Source organism: Rhinopithecus bieti, unplaced genomic scaffold (assembly GCF_001698545.2).
Source record: "Rhinopithecus bieti isolate Rb0 unplaced genomic scaffold, ASM169854v2 scaffold_56975, whole genome shotgun sequence".
Taxonomy (NCBI): Eukaryota; Metazoa; Chordata; class Mammalia; order Primates; family Cercopithecidae; genus Rhinopithecus; species Rhinopithecus bieti.
In genome coordinates this window covers 958,133-986,096 of record NW_016823127.1, presented here as the reverse complement: position 1 = coordinate 986,096, position 27,964 = coordinate 958,133, and the positions used below count along the sequence as shown (strand labels likewise).

General features: G+C 53.5%; 2 protein-coding genes across 6 annotated transcripts in view; both read right to left on the bottom strand.

Moving 5' to 3' along the window:
- Positions 1-12,905, bottom strand: part of BAIAP2L2 (BAR/IMD domain containing adaptor protein 2 like 2) — a 33,747-nt gene extending 20,842 nt beyond the window's left edge. The window contains 5 exon segments of the mRNA XM_017861332.1: positions 9,894-9,955; positions 10,297-10,383; positions 11,165-11,240; positions 12,374-12,566; positions 12,831-12,905. Of these exon segments, the coding sequence (XP_017716821.1) occupies positions 9,894-9,955; positions 10,297-10,383; positions 11,165-11,240; positions 12,374-12,424 (276 nt within the window). The 5' untranslated portion in view covers positions 12,425-12,566; positions 12,831-12,905.
- A 412-nt stretch (positions 12,906-13,317) lies between these two features.
- The window catches only part of PLA2G6 (phospholipase A2 group VI), a 71,859-nt gene continuing 57,212 nt past the window's right edge, over positions 13,318-27,964 (bottom strand). For 3 of the 5 annotated variants that reach the window (XM_017861327.1, XM_017861324.1, XM_017861328.1), the window contains 7 exons: positions 24,966-25,129; positions 22,502-22,652; positions 17,873-18,009; positions 17,326-17,480; positions 15,311-15,478; positions 14,330-14,403; positions 13,318-14,130 (listed from right to left, as the gene is read on the bottom strand). In XM_017861327.1, coding sequence (XP_017716816.1) covers positions 13,986-14,130; positions 14,330-14,403; positions 15,311-15,478; positions 17,326-17,480; positions 17,873-18,009; positions 22,502-22,652; positions 24,966-25,129 — 994 coding nt within the window. In that variant the 3' untranslated portion in view covers positions 13,318-13,985. The remainder of the gene's footprint in view (positions 14,131-14,329; positions 14,404-15,310; positions 15,479-17,325; positions 17,481-17,872; positions 18,010-22,501; positions 22,653-24,965; positions 25,130-27,964) is intronic. The other 2 variants (XM_017861323.1, XM_017861326.1) reach the window with 1 other exon arrangement.

Here is a 27,964-nt window from a genome sequence, read left to right as displayed (position 1 = left end):
TTTTCTATTTTTAGTAGGGATGGGGTTTCTCCATGTTGACCAGGCTGCTCTAAAACTCCTGACCTCAAGCCATTTGCTCACCTCAGCCTCCCAAAGTGCTGAGATTACAGGTGTGAGCCACTGTGCCCAGCCTACAGTAACGCTTGAGGAATCCTTTTGCCACCTCCGCAAATGTCACTTGCTGAAAATGACAAAACATTGCTAAGAAAAATAAATAAATGGAGAGATAAATAAATGGAGAGATATACCATATTCATGGATCTGGAAGACTCGATATTGTTAAGATGACCATTGATTTACAGATTAATGCAACTCTATCAAAATTCCAGAAGCCTTTCTCAAAGGCAAGATGATTGATTCTATAACTTAGATAAAATGCAAAGAATCTCGAATAGGCAAAGTAATTTTGAAAAAAGACAAAGTACTTAGGCTACTTGATTTCAGTACTTACTATAAAGCTACAGTAATTAATACAGTGTGATATTGGCATAAGGATAGAAACACATACCAATGGAACGGAGTCCAGAAACAAACCCACACATATATGCAAAGTCAATTTTTTTTTTTTTTTTTTTGAGACAGTCTTGCTCTGTCGCCCAGGCTAGAGTACAGTGGTGCGATCTCAGCTCACTGAAACCTCCGCCTCACGTGTTCAAGTAATTCTCCTGTATCAGCCTCCTGAGTAGCTGGGACTACAGGCACACACCACCACACCCGGCTAATTTTTGTATTTTTAGTAGAGATGGGGTTTCACCATATTGGTCAGGCTGGTCTCAAACTCCTGACCTCAGGTGTTCCACCTGCCTTGGCCCCCCAAAGTGCTGGGATTACAGGCATGAGCCACCGCGCCTGGCCCAAAATCAATTTTTGACCAAGATACCAAGTCATTTCAGTGAGTCAAGGGAAGTGTTTTTTCGTTTGTTTGTTTGTTTCTTGAGATGGAATCTCGCTGTCTCTAGGCTGGAGTGCAGTGGCGCGATCTCGGCTCACTGCAAGCTCTGCCTCCCGGGTTCTCCCCATTCTCCCGCCTCAGCCTCCCGAGTAGCTGGGACTACAGGCGCCCACCACCACGCCCGGCTAATTTTATTTTAGTAGAGACGGGGTTTCACCGAGTTAGCCAGGATGGTCTCGATCTCCTGACCTCGTGATCCACTGGCCTTGGCCTCCCAAAGTGCTGGAATTACAGGAGTGAGCCACCGCGTCTGGCCGGGAAGTGTTTTTAAAATGATGTGGGAATAACTGAATATCCATCCAGGGAAAATTAAACTCCATCTCAATACACAAAAATAAATTTAAGACAAATCATAGAAATAAAGTCCATAATATAGAGTTTCTAGAAGAAAACTTAGGAGAATATCTGTGCCATGGGGTAGGCAAAGATTTCTTCCATAAGACACAAGCACAAACCACTGCAAAAAAAAAAAAAAAAAAAAAAAGCACAAAAATTGCAAAATTGAGCTTCATAAATATTTATGGATTTATTTATTTATAATTTTAGAGACAGTGTCTTAGGGCTGGGATCATGAAGTCAGGAGATTGAGACCATCCTGGCTAACATGGTGAAACCCCATCTCTACTAAAACACAAAAAAATTAGCCTGGCGTGGTGGCGGGCACCTGTAGTCCCAGCTACTCGGTAGGCTGAGGCTGGAGAATGGCATGAACCCAGGAGGCAGAGCTTGCAGGGAGCCGAGATCGCGCCACTGCACTTCAGCCTGGGCGACAGAGCGAGACTCCGTCTCAAAACAAACAAACAAACAAACAAAAAAAGACAGTGTCTTGCTCCGTCACCCAGAATGGAGCGCAGTGGTGCGATCCACTGCACTTGAACCTCAGCCTTGAACTCCTGGGTTCAAGTGATCCTCCCACCTCAATCTCCTAAGTAGCTAAGACTATAGGTGTGCGCTGCCATGCCTGGCTATAAAAATTTATAATTTATGTTCATCAAAGACAGACAGTATTAAGAAAATGAATAGGCAAGCTACAGATTGGAAAAAATACATTTCCCATACATCTCCTGACAAAGGACTCATATCTTAACTATATAAAGAATTCAACAATAAGTATACCCCAATAAAAAATGAGTAAAAGACTAAACCAACATCTTAAGGAAGAAGATGTACAAATGTCCAGTAAGCACATTAAAAGTCATTAGTCATCAGGGACATCAGAACAAAAGCACAGTGAGACGCCACTCCATACCCACGAGAATGACTAAATAAAACAGACTGACGACGCTGAACACTGGCAAGAATTTAGAATGACAGCAAGTTTCATTCATTGCTGGCGGAATGCAGAATAGCACAAGAACACTGGAGAACTCTAATAAACATATGTCAACGCCATGCCCTACAAATTCCACTCCTAGGTATTTGTCCAACAGAAATGAAAACATATATCCATAAAGACTCGTACAAGAATGTTCACAGCTGCCTTATTCATAATAGTTCCATAATAGCCTTCAACTGGAAACGACCCAAATGACTATCAACAGAACGGACAGACACATTGTGGGATTTTCATACAATGGGATCCTAAGCAATAAAACAGAAAAAAGTATCAATACACCCATGATATGGATTGGATCTGTGTCCCATCCAGTCTCATATGGAAATGTAATCCCCAGTGTCGGAGGTGGGGCCTGGTGGGAGGTGTTTGAATCATGGGGGCGGATCCCTCATGAATGGCTTGGTGGCCTCCCTGTAGTAATGAGTTCATGCAAGATCTGGTTGTTTAAAAAGAGCCTGGCGGCCGGGCACGGTGGCTCACGCCTGTTATCCTAGCACTTTGGGAGGCCGAGACGGGTGGATTGCCTGAGGTCAAGAGTTGGAGACCAGCCTGGCCAACATGGTGAAATCCCATCTCTACTAAAAATACAAAAAATTAGCGGGCATGGTGGTGGGTGCTTGTAATCCCAGCTACTCAGGAGGCTGAGGCAGGAGAGTTGCTTGAACCTGGGAGGTGGAGGTTGCAGTGAGCCAGGATCACGCCACTGTACTCCAGCCTGGACAATAAAAGCAAAACTCCATCAAGAAAGAAAGAAAGGAAGGAAAGGAAAAGGAAAGGAAAAAGGAAAGGAAAAGAAAGAGGGCCTGCCACCTCCCCACTCTCTCTCTCTCGCTCTCTTGCCATATGATGCACCTGTTACCCCTTCACCTGGGCAACAAGAGCAAAACTCCATCTCAAAAAATAAACAAATAAGGCCGGGCGCGGTGGCTCACGCCTGTAATCCCAGCACTTTGGAAGGCTGAGGTGGGTGGATCACGAGGTCAGGAGTTCAAGACCAACCTGGCCAAGATGGTGAAACCCCATCTCTACTAAAAATATAAAAATTAGCTGGGTGTGGTGGCAGGGGCCTGTAATCCCAGCTACTCAGGAGGCTGAGGCAGGAGAATCGCTTGAACCCTAGGGGGTGGAGGTTGCAGTGAGCCAAGATCACACCACTACATGCCAGCCTGGGCAACAGAGTGGGACTCTGTCTCAAAAATAAATAAATAAATAAATAAATAAATAAATAAATAAATAGAGCCTGGCACCTCCCCACTCTCTCTCTTGCTGTCTTGCCATGTGACGCACCTGTTACCCCTTCACCTTCTGCCGTGATTGTAAGCTTCCAAGAGTTCCAGACCAGCCTGGGCAACATAGTGAAACCCCATCTCTACTAAAAGTACATAGTCAGGCATGGTGGCACGCGCCTATAATCCCAGCTATTCGGTAGGCTGAGGCAGGAGAATAGCTTGAACCCGGGAGGCAGAGGTTGCAGTGAGCTGAGATGGAGCCATTGCACTCCAGCCTGGGCAACAGAGCAAGACTCCATCTCAAAAAACAAACAAAACAAAACAAAACACCAAAAGAAAAAAATAAAGAAACTCAAGACAACATTCAGAACAAAACTAGGTGACTGTATATCTCTACAATCCCTCAAACACAAATCAGCACCAGCTGTGAAGCCAGTGTGACCAGCATCCACGTGGATGGAGCAGTGGGAGGTAACTGGGTGTCGAGGGACCTGAGCACAGGCGCACCCCAACATGGTCAGCAGATGGCCATGGGAAGCTCAATAGGCCAGTTTGAGAACAGCAGCTGAAACTCCAAGGAGTTTGTGAGTCCAGAGGGTGAAGGCAAGAGGTCCCTGGTCTGAAGGGGCTGGACTAGTCGAGCCTCTAGGAAGTCTTGAAACTGACCAGTCAGGCTCCCATCCAGACAGGGCCCACGTGGAGGAGAATATGCGGTGAGGGGGATCAAAATCAGGAACAAGGACAACAGACACAAAAGGAAAGAGAAAGTCTAACAAAAGTAGGAGCATGAACAGAAGCAGGAAACCGCAGAAAGGGAGCTGCCATATTTTTGGAAAACGACATAAGAACAACAGAAAGAGATCTTGCGAAGTGAGAAAAGCTGTCTTGACTGTGTTCCTTCTACGATTTCAGGAAAAAACCTACTTTTCCACAGAAAATCTCTGAGGTGAAATCCAATAGAAAGTTATTATTAGAAAAAAGAGAATATGGAAAAGAGTAACATTCCTACTGACAACTAAAACACACCAGAAAGCCCCATGAAACAGAAAAAAAAAAAAAAAAAAAAAAAAAAAAAAAAAATCAATGGTCTGAAAGTGATCCTAGCACTTTGGGAGGCCCAGATGGAAAGATTTCTCGAGGCCAGGAGTTCAAGACCAGCCTGGGCAACATAGTGAGACCTCATCTCTATAAAAAGAGTTAAAAAATTAGCCAGGCATGGTGGCATTTGCCTATAGCCCCAGCTACTTGGGAGGCTGAGGCAGGAAGATCATTTGAGCCCAGGAGTTGGAGGCTGCAATGAGCTATATGATTGTGCCACTGCACTTCAGCCTGGGTGACAGAGTGAGACCCTGTCTCTGAAAATAAATAAATAAATAAATAAATAAATAAATAAATAAAATTAATTTGTGCAGCAACAGAAATAAAGTAACAGAATATGCGTTATATGTGTGTACATACACATTGCATATAAATATGTATCAATCTATGCATTGCACAGCCACCAAAAAAGCCTAGAAACAAAGATCAACCCAGAGGCAATGAGCACCCCTAGTATTCAGATTATGGTTTTGAAATACCACTTGCCACTAAAAACAAAAAGTAAAAACAGGGCTTCATGAATAAATAGCTGATTCCACGTCTCACACAGCACAAGTAGCAGATGAGCCTGGAACTTCTTGTCAGGCAGACAGCAAGGACTCAGGAGGCAGATTAAAGAGGCTTCCACTGGCCAGGTGCGGTGGCTTATGCCTATAATCCCAGAACTTTGGGAGGCTGAGCTGGGCAAATCATCTGAGGTTAGGAGTTCAAGATCAGCCTGGCCAACATGGTGAAACTCCGTCTTTACTAGAAATATGAAAATTAGCCAGATGCAGTGGTGCATACCCGTAGTCCCAGCTACACGGGAAGGCTGAGGCTGGAGAATTGCTTGAACCTGGGAGGCGGAGGTTGCAGTGAGCCGAGATCGCGCCACTGTACCTCAGCCTTGGCGACAGGGCGAGACTCCATGTCAAAAGAAAAAAAAAAAGAAGAAGAAGAAGCTTCCACTGGCCAAAAATAGGACATTTTCTTTTTCCTCTTTCGTTTTTTTTTTTTTTTTGAGACGGAGTTTAGCTCTGTCGCCCAGGCTGGAGTGCAGTGGGCCGGATCTGCAGCCTCAGCTGGCAAGCTCTGCCTCCGGCGGGTTTACGCCAGTTCTCCCCTGCACTCAGCGCTCCCGAGTAGGCCTGGACTAGCAGGCGCCCGCCAAGCCTCGCGCCAGTGCTAGTTTTTTGTATTTTTAGTAGAGACGGGGGTTTCAGCGCGGGGTTAGGCTCGATGGTCTCGACTCGCTGACCCTTGTGATCCGCCGCGCTCGGCCTCCCAATAGTGGCTGGATTACAGGCTGAGGGCCACCACGCCCGGCCCTAAAAATAGGACATTTTCAACCTCAATAAAGATAATAATTGCCAACCATTGAAATAGATCAGATGAGTTTAAATCTATGATATTGATTATAGTAAATAAAAGTACTACATAATGGTGCTAGTTAAAACATAAAGTTAATTGGTGGCTTCACCTTCAGAGGATGACAGGGCACAGATTCATTATCTTGGAACCTGATGAATAAAGGGAATGAATGACACCTTTCTCCTGCCCTCCCCATATGAAACGTGCCAGTGGGGAATAACAGCGGATAAGGGGAAGCGTCTCTTTCTGGAAGCATCCTAGCTAAGATTGTTCTGAAAGGGCGTCAGAAGAACAGTGGTGCATATCCCGTGATGCGTGGCAGATCTGGACACAGCGATGCCTCCTGGTGGAAGAACTCAGCAGCCCTTCTGGTCTTGCCAAGGGCATGGCATTGGAGTCTGATCAAGCCTCCGGATCCAGAGGACAGATAAACCAGCTGAACATACCAGGAGAGCACCATCAGCAACTTCCAGACTATAGGAAAGTCAGGGCAGATGGTCCCAGGGTCTCCAACAGACAAAGTGTAAGGAAAAGAAACAGATGGAAGGGGAACCCACAGGTTCAAAGAGACTCTTTTTTTTTTGAGATGGAGTCTCGCTCTTTTGCCCTGGCTGGAGTGCAGTGGTGCGATCTTGGCTCACTGCAAGCTCCGCCTCCTGGGTTCACGCCATTCTCCTGCCTCAGCCTCCCGAGCAGCTGGGACTACAGGCGCCCGCCACCACGCCCGGCTAGTTTTTTGTATTTTTAATAGAGACAGGGTTTCACTGTGTTAGCCAGGATGGTCTCGATCTTCTGACCTCGTGATCCACCCGCCTTGGCCTCTCAAAGTGCTGGGATTACAGGCATGAGTCACCACACCCGGTCAAAAAAAAAAATTTTTTTTTAAGAGTAAAACCAAATTCTAGTGCCTCAGGCTGTAAGGTAGAGTGATAAACTACAAAGGAACACAAGGAAATGTGACCTCAGACCAGTGGCCACTGTTAGAGGGAGGGAGAGGCTGTGGTTTTGATGGGGGCACCTGAAGGAGCTTCTGGGGAGGCTGGCAAAGTTCTGCATGGTAGTTTCAGGTCTGTTTGCCTAATAATGATTCATTCGGCTCTAATCTGTTCAGCAAGATTTTCTGTGTCTGTGTTTTAGTTTACAATAAAAAACATTAAAAAAAAAAATTTTAAGTCAGATCCTGTCCCTCCTTGGCTCAAGACCCTCCCATGGTGTCCCTTTCACTGAGAGGAAGGACCACAGTCCTGCCGGGGCCTGCAGGGTCAGGGCCTCTTAATGGCTGGTTATCTCACACTCGCCCTCTACTGCAGCCTTCGGCCTTTCCACGCGCTGCCCCTTCCCCCAGAGGTCTCCCTGGCTAATGCCCTTACCTCCTTCGGGCCTTTTTCTTTTCTTTTCTTTTTTTTTTTTTGAGACAGAGTCTCACTGTCACCCAGGCTGGAGTGCTGTGGCGTGATCTCGGCTCACTGCAACCTCCGCCTCCCAGGTTCAAGCGATTCTCCTGCTTCAGCCTCCCGAGTAGCTGTGACTACAGGCACCCGTCACCACATGCCCGGCTAATTTTTTTTGTATTTTTAGTAGAGACAAGGTTTCACCATGTTGTCCAGGTTGGTCTCGAACCCCTGACCTCAGGTGATCCGTCCGTCTCGGCCTCCCAAAGTACTGGGATTATAAGCGTGAGCCACTGCGCTGGGCCCTTTAGGTCTTTTTCAATGTCACCTTTCTGGTGATGTTTTCCTTGAGCATCTGTTAAAAGCTGCACCCCCACCAAAGACATCCCGTCCCTGCTCTACTTTTCTCCTAGCATATTTTGCATGGAACGTGTTACGTATTGATTCACTTACTCACTGTGGATATTTCTGGCTCCCTCCTTGGGGTGGCAGGGGTTTTTGTCTGCTGTATCCCCACTGCCTCCCACAGTGCTTGGCACAGGGTAGTAAGTAGGGATCAAGTAAATGAGCTGCAGGTGGGGGTGGCCTCTGGCACTGTTCTGTTTGGTGTGATTCTGGCCAGTGGACCTGCCCAGTTGTCACAACCGAGGTGCCACTGCCTGGAGAGGGCAGCTCTCCTTACTGAGTGGGCCTGGGCAATACTCATCCCTGCCCAGCCCAGGTGTGCCACAAGTGGCAAGGTCAGTCATTGAACACAAGGACAGGAACCCACAGGCTCCATAACTTCTGTGCCCACATCCAACGGGGTGGCAGGGACTTAATGCAACATCCTAAAGTGCTCACGGAGTACACGGAGCCCAGGGACCTTGGGGCACGGTCTTGTTGTGTGTGCGTGGGACGTGCATTTTCTAATAGAAAAATTGTTCCCCCGCCAGGCACGGTGGCTCATGCCTGTAATCCCAGCACTTTGGGAGGCCGAGGCGGGCAGATCACTTGAGGTCAGGAGTTCAAGACTAGCCTAGCCGACATGGTGAAACCCCATCTCTGCAAAAAAATGAAAAAATTAGCCAGGCATGATGGCAGGTGCCTGTAGTCCCAGCTACTCGGGAGGCTGAGGCAGGAGAATCGCTTGAACCTGGGAGGTGGAGATTGCAGTGAGCTGAGATCGCGACACTGGACTCCAGCCTGGGCAACAGAGTGAGACTCCATCTCAAAAAAAAAAAAAAAAAGACTGTTCGTCATGCCCAGCTGACCAGTATTTTATGGTATCCTCCAAAGAGCACCCTGACTTCCAGGGGTTCCCTTCACACATTGGAGGGAGAACAATTAGCTGAAATTTCCTTCCGAACCTTCCGAGGCGCCTCACCAGTATGCCCCACCCCACCTCTCCCACTCAGCCCCTGCGCTCAAGCCCTGGCTCACGTCTGCCCGCTGCCCACTCATGGCTGTGTGCAGGCTGCTGCCGTGTTCCCTTGGAAAGCCCTCTCTTCTCTCCATCTAGCCAAGCCCACTCCCTCGGCTCTTTTCTTTCCTGTGTCATTGAAGCCCTGCTTGGCGCCAGGCCCTGGAGCTACGGAGACGAAGGAAGCGGAAGGAAGCCTTTGCGGAGCTCCCAGTCTCGGGAGGGATAGGAGCAGGCGAGTTAACTTCTAGTTCTCATAGCTAAGGTACCCAGGGGCCTTGCGGGGGCCAGGGCAAACAGTTTATGCTTATTAATTCACTTCATCCTCTCAAGAATGCTGGGAGGCAGTTACTATGATTCTCTCCATTTCTCAGATAGGTAAGCAGAGGCGCAGAATCCAAGGTCACAAAACTAGTCACTGGCGAAGCTGGGCTTTGAAGCCACCACGAGCTAAGAACAGACAGAAGCATCTGTTGGAGTCCAGGGGGGAGGGGTGACTGAAACTGCCCCAGGGAGTCAGAGGAGGCTTTGGGAAGGAGGGGACCGCTGCTTCTCAACGGGACAGCAGAGGAAGGGACTGGTGGCTGTAGGCTAAGGGGACAGCAGGGCAGCAGCCCCGTGGCGGGGACACCAGCAGAGGGCCAGCTCTTCCGAGGAGCTGAGCTGTGTTGGGGGTGTCGGGAGAAGCTGCTGGATCAGCAGAACGTGGGACCCCTCGCTGAGAAGCCTGTGTTCAGTTCTGTGGGCAGTGGGGCCGTGGAATGATTCTGCTCCTGGGAGTGACACGGTCAGGTCCGTGTGGCTGCTCCCTGGGGGCTGCAGTGAGGAGGGCTGCAGCGAAAGGGCCTTTCTCTTCCTTGGGCCTCCACTCACTCTGGCATCTCAGGCAATGACTAGCTCTTTGAGACTCAGTTTCTTCCTCTATAAAATGGAGGCAGAAATGCCACCAGCCTCCTAGGGCTGCTAGAAGCTTGAATGACTACTGCAAGGAACCGTGCCCCACAGAGCCAGGTGCTGGGAAGGGCAGCCACGGTCATCCTCCCTGGGAAGGGCATCTGGTAGGCTGGGCCCTCTCCTTGGAACGCACCCCGCTTTCCTCGAGTGACCCCTTCAGGCCCTGGAGTCTGATACTCACCACCACCTCCAGGTCAGAGTTCAGGTGCCGCTGGGTGTCAGACATCTGCACCAAGATCTCCCCTGGAGGCATGGATGGAGCTGTGGCTTTGGTGTGGGGAAGCCTGCCCTGCCCGCCCACCACCCTCTTCCGCTGAAAGCCAACAGAGGGCCTGCCCGAGGCTGGATTTCAGGACCAAAGTCCGGGAACTTCCCATATGGCTCTCTGTGAGCCAGGCTGTGCGTGTCCCAGCCTGGAAGCAGCCCAGCAGGGAGTGGTGGCGGGGAGCCTGGGCCGCAGAACGAGAGTCTGGCTCTGGGCCTTGGGCTGCAAGGCCTGTGTCAGGGACACGAGGCATGCTGGAAGGGCAAGGGTGCAAAAGAAGGGCCCGACAATGGGGTCTGCCATGGAGGGGGAGCCTCACCCAGAATCTGCGATGTGGGGCTCTGCAGGGCGTGCTCCCCGATCTTCTGGATGGCACTGAAGTAGACCTCGGCTGCCTCAGACAGAGCTATGGACCAGGAGGGACAGGTCCGGTCCAGCCCTGCCTCTGCCCCACCCTTCTGGAGGCTCTTTTCATCTGGAAGGGCCTGTGTCTGTCCTGGGTGGGGTGTGGGCATCTGTGTGTGCCCCTGAGGAGGGTGTGGCCAGTTGAGCTGTGAAGCTCAGGTGTGGGGCATAAGGTGAGGGCTGGGGGCAGGGAGGTGGCGTGGACAGCATCCAAGAAGCAGGGGAATGGGTGGCCCTGAGGTTCAGGGTTGATCAGGGCTGGTGGGTAGAGGGGTGCTGTTGGCAGGTATGAGCGGCCAAAGCGGACCGGTACAAGGGCTTGTGTGGGGACCGAGTGAGTGTCAAGGCCAGCTGTAGGGCGTGTGGATGGTGGCCGGTCAAAGTGAGGAAGCCAGCTGCTGTGTGAGCCTGGGTGCAGAGGTGGGACTGGGTATAGGGGTGGGTTCAGCAGGTGGCATTGAGGTGATACCTAGAAATGTATCAGGGGTTGCACTGGGGTTGTGTGGGCCTGCAGGGCCTGCTACTGTATCATGGGAGTGTCTGGAGGCACCTGAAGGAGGGGGCAATGAGGGGTGCTGGGTGTGGACTGGGATGAGTGGGCACAGGAGAGTGGGGGTGCATAAGGCCTCTCTGGCTGCAGAGGTATGAGGGTGAGGGTGGTGGGTAGGAGGGTGTAGGACTGAGGATGAACAGGTGTGGGGTGCAGAGAATCTGGGAGGGGCCTGGAGGTGGGGACAGCAGAGGCCCAGGGCTGGTGCTCGGTGGCCTGGGCAGGCACTCACCATGGAAGGCACGCAGGTAGTTGTTGCCCAGGTACACCAGGTTCTCCAGGGCGGGGTTAAACTGCTCCATGATGCTCTGGACCCCAGGGCCAGGGGAGGAAAAAGGTGTGGAGATGGGGGAGCGAGAAGGAACAATGGACAGAGTCAAGTCACCAGGCATCAGGGACAGGGCACCCCCAGCCCAGTGAGAAGCTCCCAGACTTTGGGGAGCCCACCTACAAACCTAGGCTCACCCAGAATCCTGGCTCTTGGCTGTGGGACCTCAGAGCCCATCTTTTGGGGTCCTGTTCCAAGCTATGGTCCCCTCACAACCAGCTCCGGCTCACAGCTGCTCTGGCGGGACCGAGGTACCTCCCGAGATGGCGCACCTGGGAGGTTCTCCTCCCGCTGGGCTGAAGCTGGCCCACCCGCTGTGGTCCCCACTGGGCACAGCTCAGCCTTGCCTGTGTCCAGGCCTTGCTGGGCTAGACACATGGGGAAGCCAACAGTCGCCCCAGGGGCAAGGGCAGCTCTTGCCCTCCTCCAAGAACAGCCCCGCCATAGGCAGGGCTGTGGCTGGATTAGTGTGGGCCACCCCAGGCTGGGGCAGGGCAGAGAGCTCCCTGGATGGTGGAGACAGGCCTGGACTTAGGCCAGGACTTGGACTTGGGTCTTGGTTCAAGTCCCAGCAGTGCCTCTTCCTCCCTCCATGACCTTGAATGAGCTGTTTAACCCATTTGGTCTCAGTTTTCTCATCTATCAAACAGGGTGGTCATTTTCAACTTCACAGGTGGGTGGCCTGAGGCTTACAGGTGAAAGGGTCCTGCACACAGGAGGTGCTAAATGTCTGTGGCGGCTGCAGCAACCCCCTGGGGGTGAAGTAGGAAGTCTGAGTGAGGGGCTCAGAAATGAGAGAGAGAGGGGAGGGGGGGGTCTTTATTCCCAGGCTGGGCAGCCAGGCCCTTCTCATCCAGACTCTCAACTCTCCCCACCCTGGGCCCTGGGCCCTCTTCTGCCTTGTCCAGCATCTGGGAGTTGGGGGTTCCTGCTGTATGGCTGAGTGCCCTCAGGGATCCTTACCCCCGTACCCACCCCGGCCCAGCCTGGCTCCAGGCTTCCCTTTCCAGGACACCTGCAGCCCCGGCTGGCCCTCCGTCCTCCAAAGCGGGCATGACTTCTGTGCCCTGGGAGGAGGGGCTCAGGCCCTGGCTTGGCCACCCACGTGCTCACCTTGTAGATGGCCATGGTGGACCTGTAGAACTGGTCCATCTCGGGGGCCATGGAGGGGCTGTCGCCGGGTCTGAACAGGAGGCAGGGAGCTGGTGGTGATGGCACAGCCGGGAGCAGTGGTGGGTGGTTCCTCAGGTGCCCACGGCTCCGCCGGCAGCGAGGAAGCTGCAGAGAGGGACCTGGAGATGGAGGCCTGCCTCAGAGGAGTGGCAGCTTAATTATTCACCAGTTCGGGATGTCAGAATGTGATCTGGGGCGTAACCGGACCCGGTGGGGAAGGCATCTGTGACGGGCGGGCGGGCTCGTGTGACCTGCCCTTCAATTATTCACCCCTCAGAGCCATGGGCTGATACAAGTGCCCATGTGGATGAGCCCCCTCCTGGGCCAACCCCTCCTCAAGGACCCCTGACCCTGGGGGGCCCCGCCCTCCCACCTGCCTATACCAGGCATTGCCCACCTTACTGGGTTGGCGTTGCCCAATGCCCTCCCGGAGGACCCTCTCTGCCAGACCCAGCAGACGCAGCCTCTGGAGGTGAACGCTGCTTTACTTCTCACTGTCCTCAGGCCTGCGGCTCACTGTGGGGCCACGCCCTCTGTGGCTTCCAAAGCCACTCTGGCCCGCCCAGCTCCTCCACCTGCTGGAGCGGGAGCAGCACAGACGCTGGAGTTGCCCAGTCCTGGGCAGACCTTGGCCCTGCACATGCGCTGCCTGTCCATGGAGTCCCCAGCCTCTCTGGGTGACAACTGGGGCTCTCCCTGGGTCCTCCAAGATGAGGTTGAGGATTGTGTCCCCCCTTGGGCCTGCCTGGGCTTTGTGGGCCTGGCAGCTGCCTCTGAACACCCTAAGGGCTGGAAAAGGCTGGTCAAGGCCGAGGGTCAAGGCTGAGAGGAGTTGGGGTTCGGGAGAGCAGGGGGAACTCACACCACTGCACACACAACACAGGTGAACTTGAATCCAAATGGTTTATTTCACAGTTTTGGCTCTTAAGCCACTTCCACTGGGAAGAAGAAACCCCCAGGAATGACCTTTGAGAGCTGAGAGTTCTCGGGGTGGGGCAGTGTGAGCAGCTGGGCCAGTGTGAGGGGCAAAGTCGAACGGGCATCCTGCTTCTGCGGCCTGGGCCTTCCTGGCTGATAGGGTAGGGAACACCCCATTTCTCTGGTCCCAGCCCTCAGGGAACGGAGCAGAGGGCAGAGGGAGTGGGATGCACCCACTAGGAAGCCTGGGAGTGCCCTTGCTAGGGCTAGGGCGGAGGCAGCCCCACAGGCCCTCAGGGAGGCTGTGGCTGGGGGCAGGGGTACAGTTGCGCCCGGGTACCCTTAATGTTTGAGCTGATGGGGGAGTCAGTTGTCCTTTACAGTCAGTGAAAGGGGCCAAAGGGGGCTCTAGACTTTCCCAGCCTGGGATGACAGAAAGTGCTGGAAGGCAGGGTTAGTGGGAAAGAGGCCTTCAGGACCAGCCTCGGGCAGGCAGCTTGGCATTCTCCCAGGCCTGGTCTATGGACGCAGAGCCGCCTGGGCCCGCATCTGCCCAGGAGGGCAGTGGCTGGGCCTGGCCTGGCAGGGGCTGAATGGACGACGTCAGCTGGGGCCGGTGAGAGGCTGGGAGCCCTCAGGGTGAGAGCAGCAGCTGGATGAGCTTCTGGAACTCCTCACGGTGCTCATAGATGTAGACCTCAGTCTCCCAGAGGGCGTTGACCAGCACTGTGTCACTGACCTCATCCAGCATGATGTCCGTCCCCAGCTGGGGGTTCAATCTGTTCGGGCCAGGGAGGAGGGGGTCACCCTAGGCTGCTCAGGCTGGGCAGGGGATGCCAGCTACGACCAGGGTGGGCTTGGGGAACAGAGCAGACTCTTGGGGAAAGGGAAAGTCCACACCAGGGCTGGGAAGGGAAGGTTGGTGAGACTGACCAGGCCAGGGCATGGGGCCAAGGGCTGGGGCGGCTGAGCCCTCACCTGAAGTACTGGATGCCGACCATCTCACACCAGGCCCGCGCCCGGTCCACAGCCCGCCCGTCTGGATCCGTGCACTGGTGAGAAGCAGCCTTGCTGAGCACCAGGCCCACAGCCCCCCTGGCCCGCACTCCGCCTGGCCCTGCCCTGTACTCTCAGAGCCCTGGCGTTGGGAGCCCCAGGCTCTTTCGAGTCGGGCTGAGCCACACAGCAGCAGAGTGGCTCAGGCAACACCCCTTCCTGGGACTGCAGGGACTGTCCCAGCCGTGCAGTCAGAGGGGCAGAGGTCTCAGCAGTGCCCTTCAGGGATGGTGAGTTGGGAAAAGTGTAGCGGGTGAGTTGGGAAAAGGGCAGTGGCTGAGTGGACAGGCCTCCATGTCCCCTCTCCCTGAAGTTTCTTTCTTTTTTTTTTTATTTTTATTTTTTGAGACAAGGTCTGCTTCTGTTGCCCAGGCTGGAGTGCAGTGGCATGATCACAGCTCCCTGCAGCCTCTGCCTCTTGGGCTTAAGCAATCCTCCCACCTGAGCCTCCTGAGTAGCTGGGACCACAGGCACACCATGTCCGGCTAAGTTTTTAATTTTTTTGTAGAGATGAAGTCTCATGATATTGCTCAGGCTGGTCTCAAACTGCTGGGCTCCAGTGATTCACCCGCCTTAGCCTCCCAAAGTGCTGGGATTATAGGGGTGAGTGGCTGCCCACTCTGCAGCTTTTGTCCATTCTGGGCTTCTACACTGGGCTATGTTTGCAGAAAAGGATCCACAGCTAAAAAGGGTTTGAAAACCCCCCTGCTGGTGGTCACTGAGGGTCCCTGCCCTGCACTGAGACTCCGAATTGGGGACTCTCTCTCCCTCCAGCTGGCTAAAGGCGATGGACACAGCCCTGCTGTCTCCCCCGACACCAAAGGCCCCACAGGATGAGGGGAAGCCGTCCACCTGGGCTGCAGACCCTGAGGGAAGTGGCCTGGGGGAGGGGCCCACACTCACACAGTCCACCACCATCTTGCCCAGTTCCTTGGCCCCAAAAACAGTCTTGGCCAGTTCCCAGGGGTTGCTGGGACGGAAGACATCCACACAGGTCACAGGCACCTGTGGGGACCTCCCTGTCCCCAGGGAGACAACGATGGAGAGTTTCTTCACCTTGTTGGCCTGACCCTGTTGGGAACAGGACAGGGGCAGTCAGAAGGGACCTTCTACAGGCAAGGGGAGGCCCAAGGCTGGGCTCTGGGGCACATGAGAACACGGCAAGAGGTCTCTGGTGGCAAGAGCACGCCTGGCATGATTTCCAGCCAGCCCCTTGCACGTGACCCCGGAAGGGATGGTGCGGGCATCACATGCCATCTGCTCAGGATAGCACCTTTGTACCAACAGGACCACACATACACCAGCTGCGAGAAGGATCTCGCCCACCCCATCTGATCCTGGCCCAAGTCAAGTCGTGGCCAGGGGAGGAAAAGCAGAGAGTGTTTCTTGGTGTTAGTGATTTGCCAGGTGTTTGCATCATTACTTCATTTAATCTCCAGCCAGTCTGTGGAGAGGGCACCGATCACCCAGTTTGCAAATGAGGGCTCTCAGCACAGCTCAGGCCCGGAAGCAGCTGCCAGGGCCACATGGTAGGGAAGTAGGGGCTAAGGCTTGAACCCGAGCCCTGGGTGTTACCTCTCTTTTTCTTTTTTTTTTTTTTGAGACAGTCTCGCTGTGTTGCCCAGGCTGGGCTGCAGTGGTGCGATCTTGGCTCACTGCAAGCTCCACCTCCCGGGTTCACACCATTCTCCTGCCTCAACCTCCCGAGTAGCTGGGACTACAGGCACCTGCCACCTTGCCCGGCTAATTTTTTTTGTAGTTTTAGTAGAGACGGGGTTTCACTGTGTTAGCCAGGATAGTCTAGATCTCCTGACCTCATGATCCGCTTGCCTCGGCCTCCCAAAGTGCTGGGATTACAGGCGTGAGCCACCACGCCCAGCCGCTGCCTCTCTTGTTTGTTTCCGAACAAGCTCTGCTGCCAATTTGCAGGATGATCTTGGGTGATGCCTCCCACTCTGGGTCCCAGGCTCCCCATTCGCACACAATAGGAGAGTTAGACTGGCTAGGGTCTGACAGTCTCTGCCGCCTGCAGAAAGCCCGCCCTGCCTGGTCTGGCCCCTAGAGGGCGCTCCCTTGTCTGTCCACCCAGAGCCTCTACTGCGACGCCCAGGATGCCCTGGGGCTTCCGGAAACCACAGAGCAAGGATGGAGCTCAGGCTCCGGGCGCTGCTGTGAACATTTCCCAGCCAACAGCAGTCCAAGGCCTGGCAGCCTCCCGAGGCAGGCGCTATGATGGCCCCATTCAGTAGCTGCAGTGAGCACGGGCAGAACCGGGACCCCCAGACGCGCTCTGGCTCCAGGGCCCGAGCTCAGCCACCGTGCTCGCCCACACTGGTCACCCACTGCCCGCCGCACCACAGGGCCTCCCCTAGCATGCTGGGTCCTGCCAGCCTCTGCTGTACCTCCGCAGGGGGAGGGCTGCTGCTCTTCCTCCAGATCACTGATTCTGCACTGCTCTGTCCCCAAAGGCCTCAGGATGGGTCCCCTGTTCCATGGAGCCCTTTCCGAGCCCCCAGGACTTTTAGCAGAGGCATCACAGTCCTCCACCACAGCACCAGCAACCCGTGGGGGCAGGCATTCCTGTTGGACTGTCTATCCACAGAGGCGAGCTCAAGGGCAAGCACGTGTCCTGTCCCCAGGCTGGCTGGAGTGGTACGTTCACGGTACGCATGCTGCCCTCCCCATTCATGCACACTTAGAGCACAGTGGTCCTCAGACCCCCCTTAGCACAGTGCTTCAGGCAGACTCCACCCGTGGAACAGGTTCCAGTGAGATCAAGTTGCCCTGCGTGCACGTACGAATAAGTGCATGTGTAAAAGCCACCTGCTGTCCTGGGGGTCAGTCCCTAGCATAGTTTGCTGAAACAGGATTGGCTCCAGGGAGCAGCGGGTCCAGGCATTCTGGCCTGCGGCACTCACCTTGCGGATCAGGTCCTGACTGTACTCATGGATCTCGGTCATGGCATCCAGTGTGGGGTTGTTGGCCAGCAGCCCACCGTCCAGGAAGCGCCCATTGGGTCGGAAGTAAGTAGGAGCTGCCCCGCTGCTTCGGGCTGCCCGCCACACCAGCTGGTCTAGGGGCGGGGAAGGAGGGTGGCCCAGTGGCACAAGGAACTGGTATAAAACCCATGCGCTCCAGATCTCAGGGTGTGCATGTTGGGGGCTGGGAGTGGGGGAAGAGGGGAGGCTGGGAACTGTACAGAAGCAGGACCCACAAGGCTACACTGTCTGGCCAGTTCGTCCCGGTGGAAGGCAGGTACAGCTGAGAACTTTCCAGGGACTTTTCTAACCTGCCGGGGGCCTGACAGCTCCCCTGCAATCCCTGTCCTCAGCCAATAAAGACCACTACAGTGCGTGGGCTGGTGGCACAGTGAGGGTGCCTGATGGCAAGTGCATGACTCCTACCCACCACCCTGCAGCCTCTTGGGCCAGTTGCTTCCCATGGATGCATCAAACTGATTTAAACCTGAGGGCCGAGCTGGAGGCCTGAGGTTAACGTTCTGGTTGAAACGAGGCTCCCGGACAGTTTCTGGAGCATCGTAGTTCCGGAACAGGTGGAGTTCAGCTGGTTGCCGGTCAGACAGTGTCCCTGTCAGCATCACCCTGGAGAGAAATGAGGCAGGAGGACTGCTGAGCCACCCGCCCATTCACCTTTCCCCTTCCCCACCATTCACACCCCAGGGCCTTGGGCAGCAGAGTGCCTACTCCAATCTCTGTTTGGGATAGGTGGGCTTCTCCTCCCACCATCCCCCAAAAACAGGCTCTCTCCGGCAGTGCTGGAGGAGTGTCAGATTGGTCCAACCTTGGGAGGGCAATTCGGCAAAAGCTGGTTTTTTTGAAAGGCTAATCCAATGGGAAAACCTGCGGCAAGACTGATAAAACAGGCCTGTTACCTGTTATCAGAATTAGGAAAGAAAAGGGGCCATCAACAGACACTGCAGACATTAGCAAAAGGAGAATCGAGTGGCTGCGGTGGCTCATGCCTGTAATCCCAGCACTTTGGGAGGCCGAGGCAGGTGGATCACCTGAGGTCAGGAGTTCGAGACCAGCCTGGCCAACATGGTGAAACCCCGTCTTTACTAATAATACAAAAATTAGGCATTGTGGCGCATGCCTGTAATCCCAGCTACTTGGGAGGCTGAAGCAGAAGAATTGCTTGAACCCAGGAGGAGGAGGTTGCAGTGAGCCGAGATCACACCATTGCACTCCAGCCTGTGTGACAAGAGTGAAACTCCGTCTCAAAAAAAAAAAAAAAAAAAAAAAAAAAAAAAATTGAACCACTCTATGCCAGCAAGCTTGAAGATTTAGATGAAATAGACACATTCCTAGAAAAACCTCACTTAACCAAAACTAATTCAAAAAGGTATTTAGAAACCCCAAGTGGTCTTACAACCACTAAAGAAACTAACTCCATCATCAAAAATCTTCCCATCAAGCAAACTCCAGGCCTAGAAGCATTTACTCTGAAGTTCTACCATAAATTCAAAATAAAGTCACTATTACACTCACTCTTCCAAAAAAAATAAAAAGAGGAAATATTTCCTCAAAACCCAAAATAGGAAAAAATGGGTCAAGCTCCCCACCAGCGTGGACACAAAAATCTTAAAATATGATCAAACTGAACCCATCAGAATACTCTCTGGAGAAGGCACCAGTAATAGAGAGTAGGCCTCAGACAGGTACTTGCACACCTGACGTTCACAGCAGTGTTATTTACAATAGCCAAAAGGTGGCAACCAAAATATCCACCAGTGGATGAATGGAGAAGCAAAACGTGGTGGATACAGACAATGGAGTTTTTCAGCCTTAAAAAGGAAGGAAATTCTGACACATGCTACAACATGGATGCCAAGTGAAATAAGCCAGTCATGGCCGGGTGCGGTGGCTCACGCCTGTAATCCCAGCAGTTTGGGAAGCCGAGGTGGGTGGATCACGAGGTTAGAAGTTCAAGACCGGCCTGGTCAACATGGTGAAACCCTGTCTGTACTAAAATACAAAAAATTAGCTGGGTGTGGTGGCGGGCGCCTGTAATCCCAGCTACTTGGGAGGCTGAGACAGGAGAATCACTTGAACCCGGGAAGCGGAAATTGCAGTGAGCCGAGATTGCGCCACTGCACTCAGCCTGGGCGATAGAGCAAGACCCTGTCTAAAAAAAAAAAAAAAGAAAGAAAGAAAGGAAAAAGGAAGGAAGGAAGGAAGGCAGGCAGGCAGGCAGGCAGTCACAAAAAGACAAATACTGTATGATTCCACTTATATAAGGTACTGTCAAAGATAAAATTGGAACAAATTTAGAGATGTTAATTGGCTTTTATTGATGAACTGAGAGACAGCCCACAAAACCAGAATAGGTTCAAAGAACTCTGGCCTGAAACGTGGTCAGGCAGCATTGATGGGCTGAAAACCAAAGTGAGGTATGGAACTTAATCGGTGTGCCTTGTTTGAATCAGGTGGCTATCTAGGATTGATTAAAGCTCAGCTATTGTAGCTAACCAGAACTCAGCTATTTGTTACATGGGTATATGCCTAAGCTAACTAGGTTCACTTGGCATGAGTGACTCCATATTGGTTTGGTCTGTTGGGCCTGGTACAGAATCCTGGTCCAAATCAATTATCCCCCACAAATTTTACTTAACAGTACCTGGAGTAGTCAAACTCATAGGAAGAGAAAGCAAAATGGTGGTTACTATTTTGAGCATTTCTGAATGATCTTTTCATCTTTTGAAAATGAGTCCTTTGATGGATGTATGGATTTGAAATCTTTTATCCTACTGTTTTTTTTTTTTTGTTTTTTTGTTTTTTTTGTTTTTTTGAGATGGAGTATCACTCTGTCGCCCAGGCTAGAGTACAGTGGCATGATCTCAGCTCACTGCAACCTCTACCCACTAGGTTCAAGCAATTCTCCTGCCTCAGCCTCCCGAGTAGCTGGGATTACAGGCGCCTGCCACTGCACCTGGCTAATTTTTGTATTTTTAGTAGAGATGGGGTTTCACCATCTTGGTCAGGCTGGTCTTGAATTCTTGACCTCGTGATCCACCTGCCTCAGCCTCCCAAAGTGCTGGGATTACAGGCGTGAGCCACCGCACCCGGCACTTTTCTCCTACTCTGTGGCTTGTCTTTTTACTCCCTTTATGGTGTTTTGTTGTATTTATTTATTTGGGTGGAACCATGTTTTAATGGAGTAGAATTTATAAATATTTTTCTTTTTATAGCTTGTGTGTGTGTGTGTGTGTGTTTTCTTAAGGCAGGGTCTCACTCTATTGCCCAGGCTGGAGAGCAGTGATGGGATCACAGATCACTGTAGCCTCAGCCTCCAGGGCTCAAGTGATCCTTCCACCTCAGCCTCTCAAGTAGCTGGGACTACAGCCGTAATGCCACCATGCCCAGCTACCTGTTAGTTTTAATTTTGTTGTAGAGATGAGGGTCTCACTATGTTGCCCAGGCTGGTCTCGAACTCCTGGCCTCAAGTGATCCTTCTGCCTCAGCCTCCCAAAGAGCTGGGATTACAGGCTTGAGCCACCATGCCTGGCATATTCCTACTTTTGAGAAGAGGTAGAAACTTCAGGGTCAATGCTTGTATCCACTTTTCTCTACTGCCCCCAAGAATAGCCATGGTGTTGTTGAACAAGGCCAAGGTGGAGGATCTGCCGTCCAGACACCAGGACTCACCACACAGCTGTAGTCATTTATGCTCTGTGGTCCGGGCACAGGGACAGCTTTCCAACCAGTGGAACAGAACACAGCCTGGAGCAGATCCAAGCACAGAGGGACGCTTGACCCACTGCCGAGGAAGCGGAGCAAAGGACAGACTTCACAGATGGGGCTGGGAAAATTGGCCAATCAGCCAATCATGTGGAAAACATTAAATTGGATCTTGGACTTCACCCTCATACAAAAATCAATTCCAGGTTGATAAAAGATCTCAACGTAAAAGGCAGATCTAGAGAGCTTTCCAGCTTGACACAGGAGAATCGTATGCTGCCTGGGGGCAGCAAAGGGGTTCGTGAATGAGACATAACAAGCACAAACTAGGCTGGGCACGGTGGCTGACGCCTGTAACGGGAGGCCGAGGCGGGAGGGTCACCTGAGCTCAGGAGTTCAAGACTAGCCTGGGCAACATGGTGAAACCCCATCTCTACAAAAAACACACGCGTTGGCACATGCCAGTAGTCCCAGCTACTCAGGAGGCTGAGATGGGAGGACTGCTTGAGCCCAGGAGGTCGAGGCCGCAGTAAGCCGTGTTCATGGCAATATACTCCAGCCTGGGCCCCAAAGCAAGACCCTTTTTCAAAAAAAAAGAAAGAAAGGAAAAAATCACAAACTACAAGAAGAAAAATATTTATAAATACTATCTACCCCATTAAGAACATGGGCCCACCAAAAAAAATGAAAAAAATAAAAATAAACCTAGAAACACCACAGAGCAAAAAGACAAGCCACAGAGTGGGAAAAAAGATTTAAGGTCCCTGGCCTTGGACCCTAGGGAAGCCCACAGACGGGATGCTGAGCCCCTAAGACTGGGGGAGACTCACTTTCAGAATATGAAAAAAATCACTCAGAAATGCTCAAAACGCTCCTCCTGGAACACACCTTTCATCCGGCCCCAAATGGGATGCATTGCTTAGTCCTAGGATTTGGGCCTCCCAAACAAATGCTTCCTGGAAATGTGACTTTCTCCTTTAGTCTGACTTAAATTAGTTCAAGTCTCATAGACCTTAAATTACAGGCAGGACTGAAGCCGTCTGATTATAACCTAGTAGTCTGATCCAGGGAGCAAGTGCTGTCTGAAATGTGAGAAAATCTTTAGCCGTGTCATTTGAAAGGCCAGTGGGTTCTTTTTGCCTGGGTAGCAAAAACCCAGCCTCTGCCCAGGTGGTCTCAGAGAAGGGTGGCCCAGGCTCTTTCCAGGCAAGTCCCAGACCCTTGGCCAGGCAGGACAGAGCCAGGCCCTCCGCCTCCCTGGGAAGGGGGTTCCCTCTGCTGCCCTCAAGCATGGGGCGCTCTTCCCCCTCCCCCAGCAGGACAGGGAGCCCTCTGTCCCCAGGGAACAGCCACAGTGGGCACAGCTGTGGTCACGGCCCCAGTGCGCCAGGCTTACTTGGGTTTCTTGACGTCCGTCATCTTGGTGTGCTCCCCAAATTCCCGCTTCAGGAATTCCTCCAGGGGCCCTGACTCGTAGGGCCTGGAGCCCCGGAACACCTCATCCTTCATGCGAAAGTACACGCCACGCATGTAGGCCATGGACTTACCTAGGAATAAGGGGGTCGGAGGTGGGGAGATGCAACGGCCACACGCAGGGCTCCCAGAGAACAGCCTGCAGAGGGCCTGAGCGCAGGAGGTGGCAGGAAGAAGCGAATTTACCGAGGCCTAAGCAAACCCACATTCTGGGCCCTTCCTTTGCAACATTCCGGACAGAGAGAAGCCCCCTTCCGGCTGGGCATGGTGGCTCACGCCTGTAATCCCTGCACTTTGGGAGGCTGAGGCGGGTGAATCTCTTGAGGTCAGGAGTTTGAGACCAGCCTGCCCAACATGGTGAAACCCCGTCTCTACTAAAAATACAAAAATTAACCAGGTGTGGTGGCAGGAGCCTGTAATCCCAGCTGCTCGGGAGGCTGAGGCAGGAGAATCGCGTGAACCCGGGAGCGGAGGTTGCAGTGAGTTGAGATGCACCACTGCACTCTAGCCTGGGCAACAGAGAGACTCAAAAACCACTGAAGCCTTGCTTCAGCAGCCCCAGGGCTCTGCACCTCATTTTGTATTCTTGATTTTGTATTATTTTCCTTAAAGAAGAGCCCCTGAAGAGTAAAAGCTTATAAAAGTTAGACCCACCTTGTTTGTCACAGGAAACAAGGAACAGCCCTGTCCTTTGAGCCTTCAGAACAGACAGGGCCAAGGGGCCAGCTGCACCTCTAGGAAGGAGAAGCTGCCCCACCTCCCCAGTGAGGCAGTGAGTTCCCCAGGACCAGGGATGCACAAGCAGAGGGTAGCTGAAATGAGGGCATCTGCCCACCAAAGGGTCAGCCAGGACACCTCTCAAATTCCCCAGGGGGATGGATGGGGAAGAAATGGTCCCGGAATGGGGAAGAAATGGTCCCTGAAGAAGGACGTGGTCCTTTTGGAGAGGAAGCTGGGACTCTGCCCACTCTGCCTGCTCAGACTTTGTGGGAAGGTCTCAAGACCCTGGATGGGGAAGACCCTGGATGGGGAAGAAATGGTCCCTGAAAAAGGATGTGGCCCTTGTGGAGAAGCTAGGACTCTACCCACTCTGCCTGCCCAGACCTTGTGCCCGCCCTTGGACCCTATGGAAGACCAGAGAGGGGATGCTAGGACCCTGAGGCCGGGGGAGAGAGCTGGGTGCACAGCTGGAGACCCAGTCCTGACTGCCCAATTCACTGGGCGATCCTCTCTGGTTCTCAGTTTCCTCATCTGCTCACCTTGCAGGGCTATGGTGAGAATCACCAAAAGGAAATGAAATACCAGGTCAAGAAACTGCTGTGGACACTAAAGTCCTGGCAACTTGACAGAGGACTCTTCTCCTCCATCCACGGGACTCTGTCCCCAGCACCTCCTGGACTGCCTGAGCCCCCTGCTCCTGAGGCTGGGGGTATGCCTGCCTCAGCTCTGCATCCCTAGCATCCAACACCGGCCTGGCCCACAGACCCTGATACCCACCCCAGGGTGGGGAGTCCTCCCCTGGCACCTCCAAGACTTTGCATGACCAGGATCCACATGTGGGGGCACTCTGGAGAAAAATGGAATCTGACCAGCACAGGGGCAGGGGCGCCAGTCAGAGATGTTGAGTCCCAGGACAATGCCCAGGAGGTTGGGGGGAGCTGAGGACCCTGATCTGGGAATGCCCCTCCCCACCTGTCAGCACCTAGAAGCTCAGACAGCTCCAGAGAGGAGCCATCACAACACTGGCCACCTGGCTATCTGTCCAGCAAGCTAGGCATCTTTGTAAAGTGGCAATGAAAGGAGACTACACAGTGGCCTGTGGCCTGGGAAGTGCCAGGCTGGGAGTCTAGGGGATTGCGCTCCAGCCCAGCGACCCCATGGATGAGCTATGTGACTTCAGGTCATCCCTCCCGGCCTGGGGACTTAATTTCAATAAAATTTCCCAGTAAAAATGAAGTGTGCAGGCGAGGGCTCTGGCATCCTGAGGCTCAGTGGCTCCTCATTTCTGAGACTGCCTGCTGCGTGCACCCTGGGAATGGGATTCCTTATGTGCAGGCTGTGTGGTCCCTGGTGCCTGCTTTGCAGGGGTAAGGGGAGGAGGGGTTAAGGTAATTGACAGAAAATGCTTCCTATGCTGAAATTTCACAGCCAGCTCTACCCTCTGTGGCCAGAGGGTGGGGGATCCCCAAACCTAAGCCCCTGTGCCCAGCCCTTCTCCCTCCAGCCTGGGACCCCAGCACCTGCAGCCCCCACCCCTGCCTCCACAAAGGGCTTATAGCCCTCCCCTACCCCTCCACTCTCTTTTTGCAAAGCCCTGAAAACGAACTCAGCCTCCTTGAGGACAGGCCTCAGCCCCACCTAGCCCCATCCCCAGGGGCCGCCCTCACCGTGCAGAATGGCCAGGGCCAGGATGCCTCCAGTGCTGGTGCCCGCCACCCAGTCAAACAGGTCCTTGGTGGCCACACCCGAGGCCTTCTCGATGGCGATGAGGAGCTGAATGATGATGAGGCCTTTCACTCCTCCTCCGTCCAGGCACAGCAGGTGGTCGTGGCTGCAGTGGGAACAGCAGTGGGAGAGAGGAAGGTCCGGCCACAGCCCGGCACTTTACATCCGCCCTCACAGCCCTTGTCCCCTGCAGCTGTGCCCTGGCAGATAGACCCAGACAGACCCGAGGAACTTCTATCCTATGCAGGGCAGTGAGGGTGGGGGTGAGGGCAGTAAAGGAACAAATGTCTAGTATTTCAGGGGCTGGAGAGTGCAACAGAGAAAGGGAAAGGAAGGCTGGCGGTGGTCTCACTGATCAGGCACCATCCCAGCAGGCTCTGGGCCAGTCTCCCCAACTTGGGACACCTGATTTTGGTCAGTATCAGGCCTGACCCAAAGCAGATGCCTGATAAAGTCTGTTGGAATCAAACAAGGCTGGCGGAGGAGGGGCCGGGCCCTACAGCCAGGCCAGGAATGGGCAGTAAGTGGGTGTCAGGGTCCTCCACACAAGGTGGGAGAAGCAGGGGAAGAGGAGGCAGGGAGGAAGGAAGAGGTTCATGTCAGGGGCTGTGGGAGGGTTGCCACCAGCATTATTAGCTCATGTCATTGTCCCAAACGCCTCTGAGGTAGACCCTTCCTGACATCCCTATGCTTATTTATTTATTTATTTATTCAGAGACGGAGTTTCATTCTTTTTGCCCAGGCTGGAGTGCAATAACGTGATCTCGGCTTACCACAACCTCCACCTCCTGGGTTCAAGCGATTCTACTGCCTCAGCCTCCCAAGTAGCTAGGATCACAGGCGCCCGCCACTACACCCAGCTAATTTTTTATCTTTAGTAGAGATGGGGTTTCTCCATGTTGGCCAGGCTGGTCTTGAACTTCCAACCTCAAGTGATCCACCTGCCTTGGCCTCCCAAAGTGCTGGGATTACAGGGGCAAGCCACCGTGCCCGGCCTTATTGATTGATTGATTGAGACAGGTCTCCCTCTGTCACCCAGGCTGGTGTGCAGTGGCACAATCACAGTTCACTGCAGCTTCAACCTTCTGGGCTCAAGTGATCCTCCCACCTCAGACTCCCGAGTAGCTAGGACTACAGGCAGGAGCCACTGCGCCTGCTCTCTGTGCATATTTTTGAGTGAAGGAGGGAGTGTCGCTCAGAAGTTAGGTGACGGGAATCAAGTCACATGGATGTGGACTCGACCTGGACCCAGGTCTGCCGCCTCTTGAGTCACATGCTCTCCAGAGCGCGCTGACATGTCTCCCCACATCCTGCCTGTCCTCACTGGCCATGCCCTGGGGGAACGCCTTTGTGGTCGGTTCAGCCTGGAACCTTCCTCTGATCTTCTCATCTTCCCATCTCAGCTTGAATTGTCACTGCCTGAGAGAAGCCTGCTCTGACGCCATCGGGACCCTCCCGCACGGCCCGCCTGCTCCACCTGCTTCCTGGTGGGGGCTGTTTCCATTCCATTCGCAATCTTTCTTTTACTCTCTCCTGCGCTGACCTGGAAGCTCCACCAGGGCAGAGGCCACCTCTGCTCTGCACAGCACTGTGTGTCAAGGGGATGCAGGAGGTGCCCAAGAGGGCTGATAAATGGAGGAGGCCCGGGTCCCACCTCTGGGGGTCTTTTCCTGGACCAGGTACCCAGCCCCCCAGTAAGTCCAGAGGTGGAAGGGGAGGCTATGCTGCTGCTGGAGGCCAAAGCAAACAAGCAAGACTCCTGAAGATGCGGGGCTGGCGACAGAGACGAACCGAGAGGGCGCAGGGCTCTGTAGCCTGGAAGGCCCAAGTGGGGAGGTACTGAGGGGTCTCCGGACTCTCACCTTGGCCCCACTCCAGGGAGGGTTCTGGGGCTCCAGAATCTGGGGAATCTGCTTCTCCTCCCTTGGGAAATGTGGGTCCTCCCTGAGGTACAGCTGCCTCACCTCAGCCCCTGCACAGGTGTGTGTATGTGTGTGTGTGTACATGCATGTGTGTGTGCATGTGTGTCCATGTGTTTGCATGTGGGTGCATGTGCATGCATGTATACCTGTGTGCGTGTGTGCACAAGCATGCAGGGGGCACAGGGGAGGGAATGATGATAGGGCAGGGGCACCTCCAGGGCACATAACAGGGTGGCATGGAAGTGAGTGCGACGTGTGAGGACCCACAGAGCTGCCCGATCACTGCCTGGCCCTGGGAGTGGAGCTGCCTCTGATTCTGAGAAGAGAGCTTTCCCTGCAGGGCCCTGGCACTAGGTATAGAGTCCACAGAGAACCCATAGAGAGCCTGGGGTAGCACAAAGGACGTGGGTTCGGAAGACCCGGGTGTGAGTCGCCACCCTGACACTCACTCTGTGTGACCTTGAGCAAGTCACTTAACCTCTCGGGGGCTCAGGTTCTGCACCTGCGAAACAAGGTTACTAATTCCTCCCTGGGAAGGTTGTTAGGAACATGAGAGACTAATACTGAATAAATGAATCAACTGCAGCAATAAAGGGAGGTGGCGACAGCAGTAGCCGGAAACGCATTTGTCCTGGTACCTTGCCGTGCCAGCTGGCACTGATTCCAAGCACCCGGGATTATGCCTGAAGGGCAAGGCCTGAGCATTGTCTCTTTGCATCCTGTCACCCAGGCCCACCTCTTAAAATGGGCCTGAGTATACAGCAGGTGCTGGGGAAGGCAGCCCACTCCACTATTCTGCAGAGGGAGGTGGTTAAGGAAGCCGGTAGGAGCAGCAGGAAGCAGCTGCTGACATCTCCCCAGGGGGAACCCGGGCATCTCCAGTGACCTCCGGGATCAGCCCCACCATCCACTCATGGCTCGAGGAGGTCAGGGAGGGAGGCCAGAACACTGTGCCAGCCCCACTGAATCCAAGCCTGGCACCCTGGGCTGGTCCCCAGAGTGAGTTCTGTCTCTGCTGA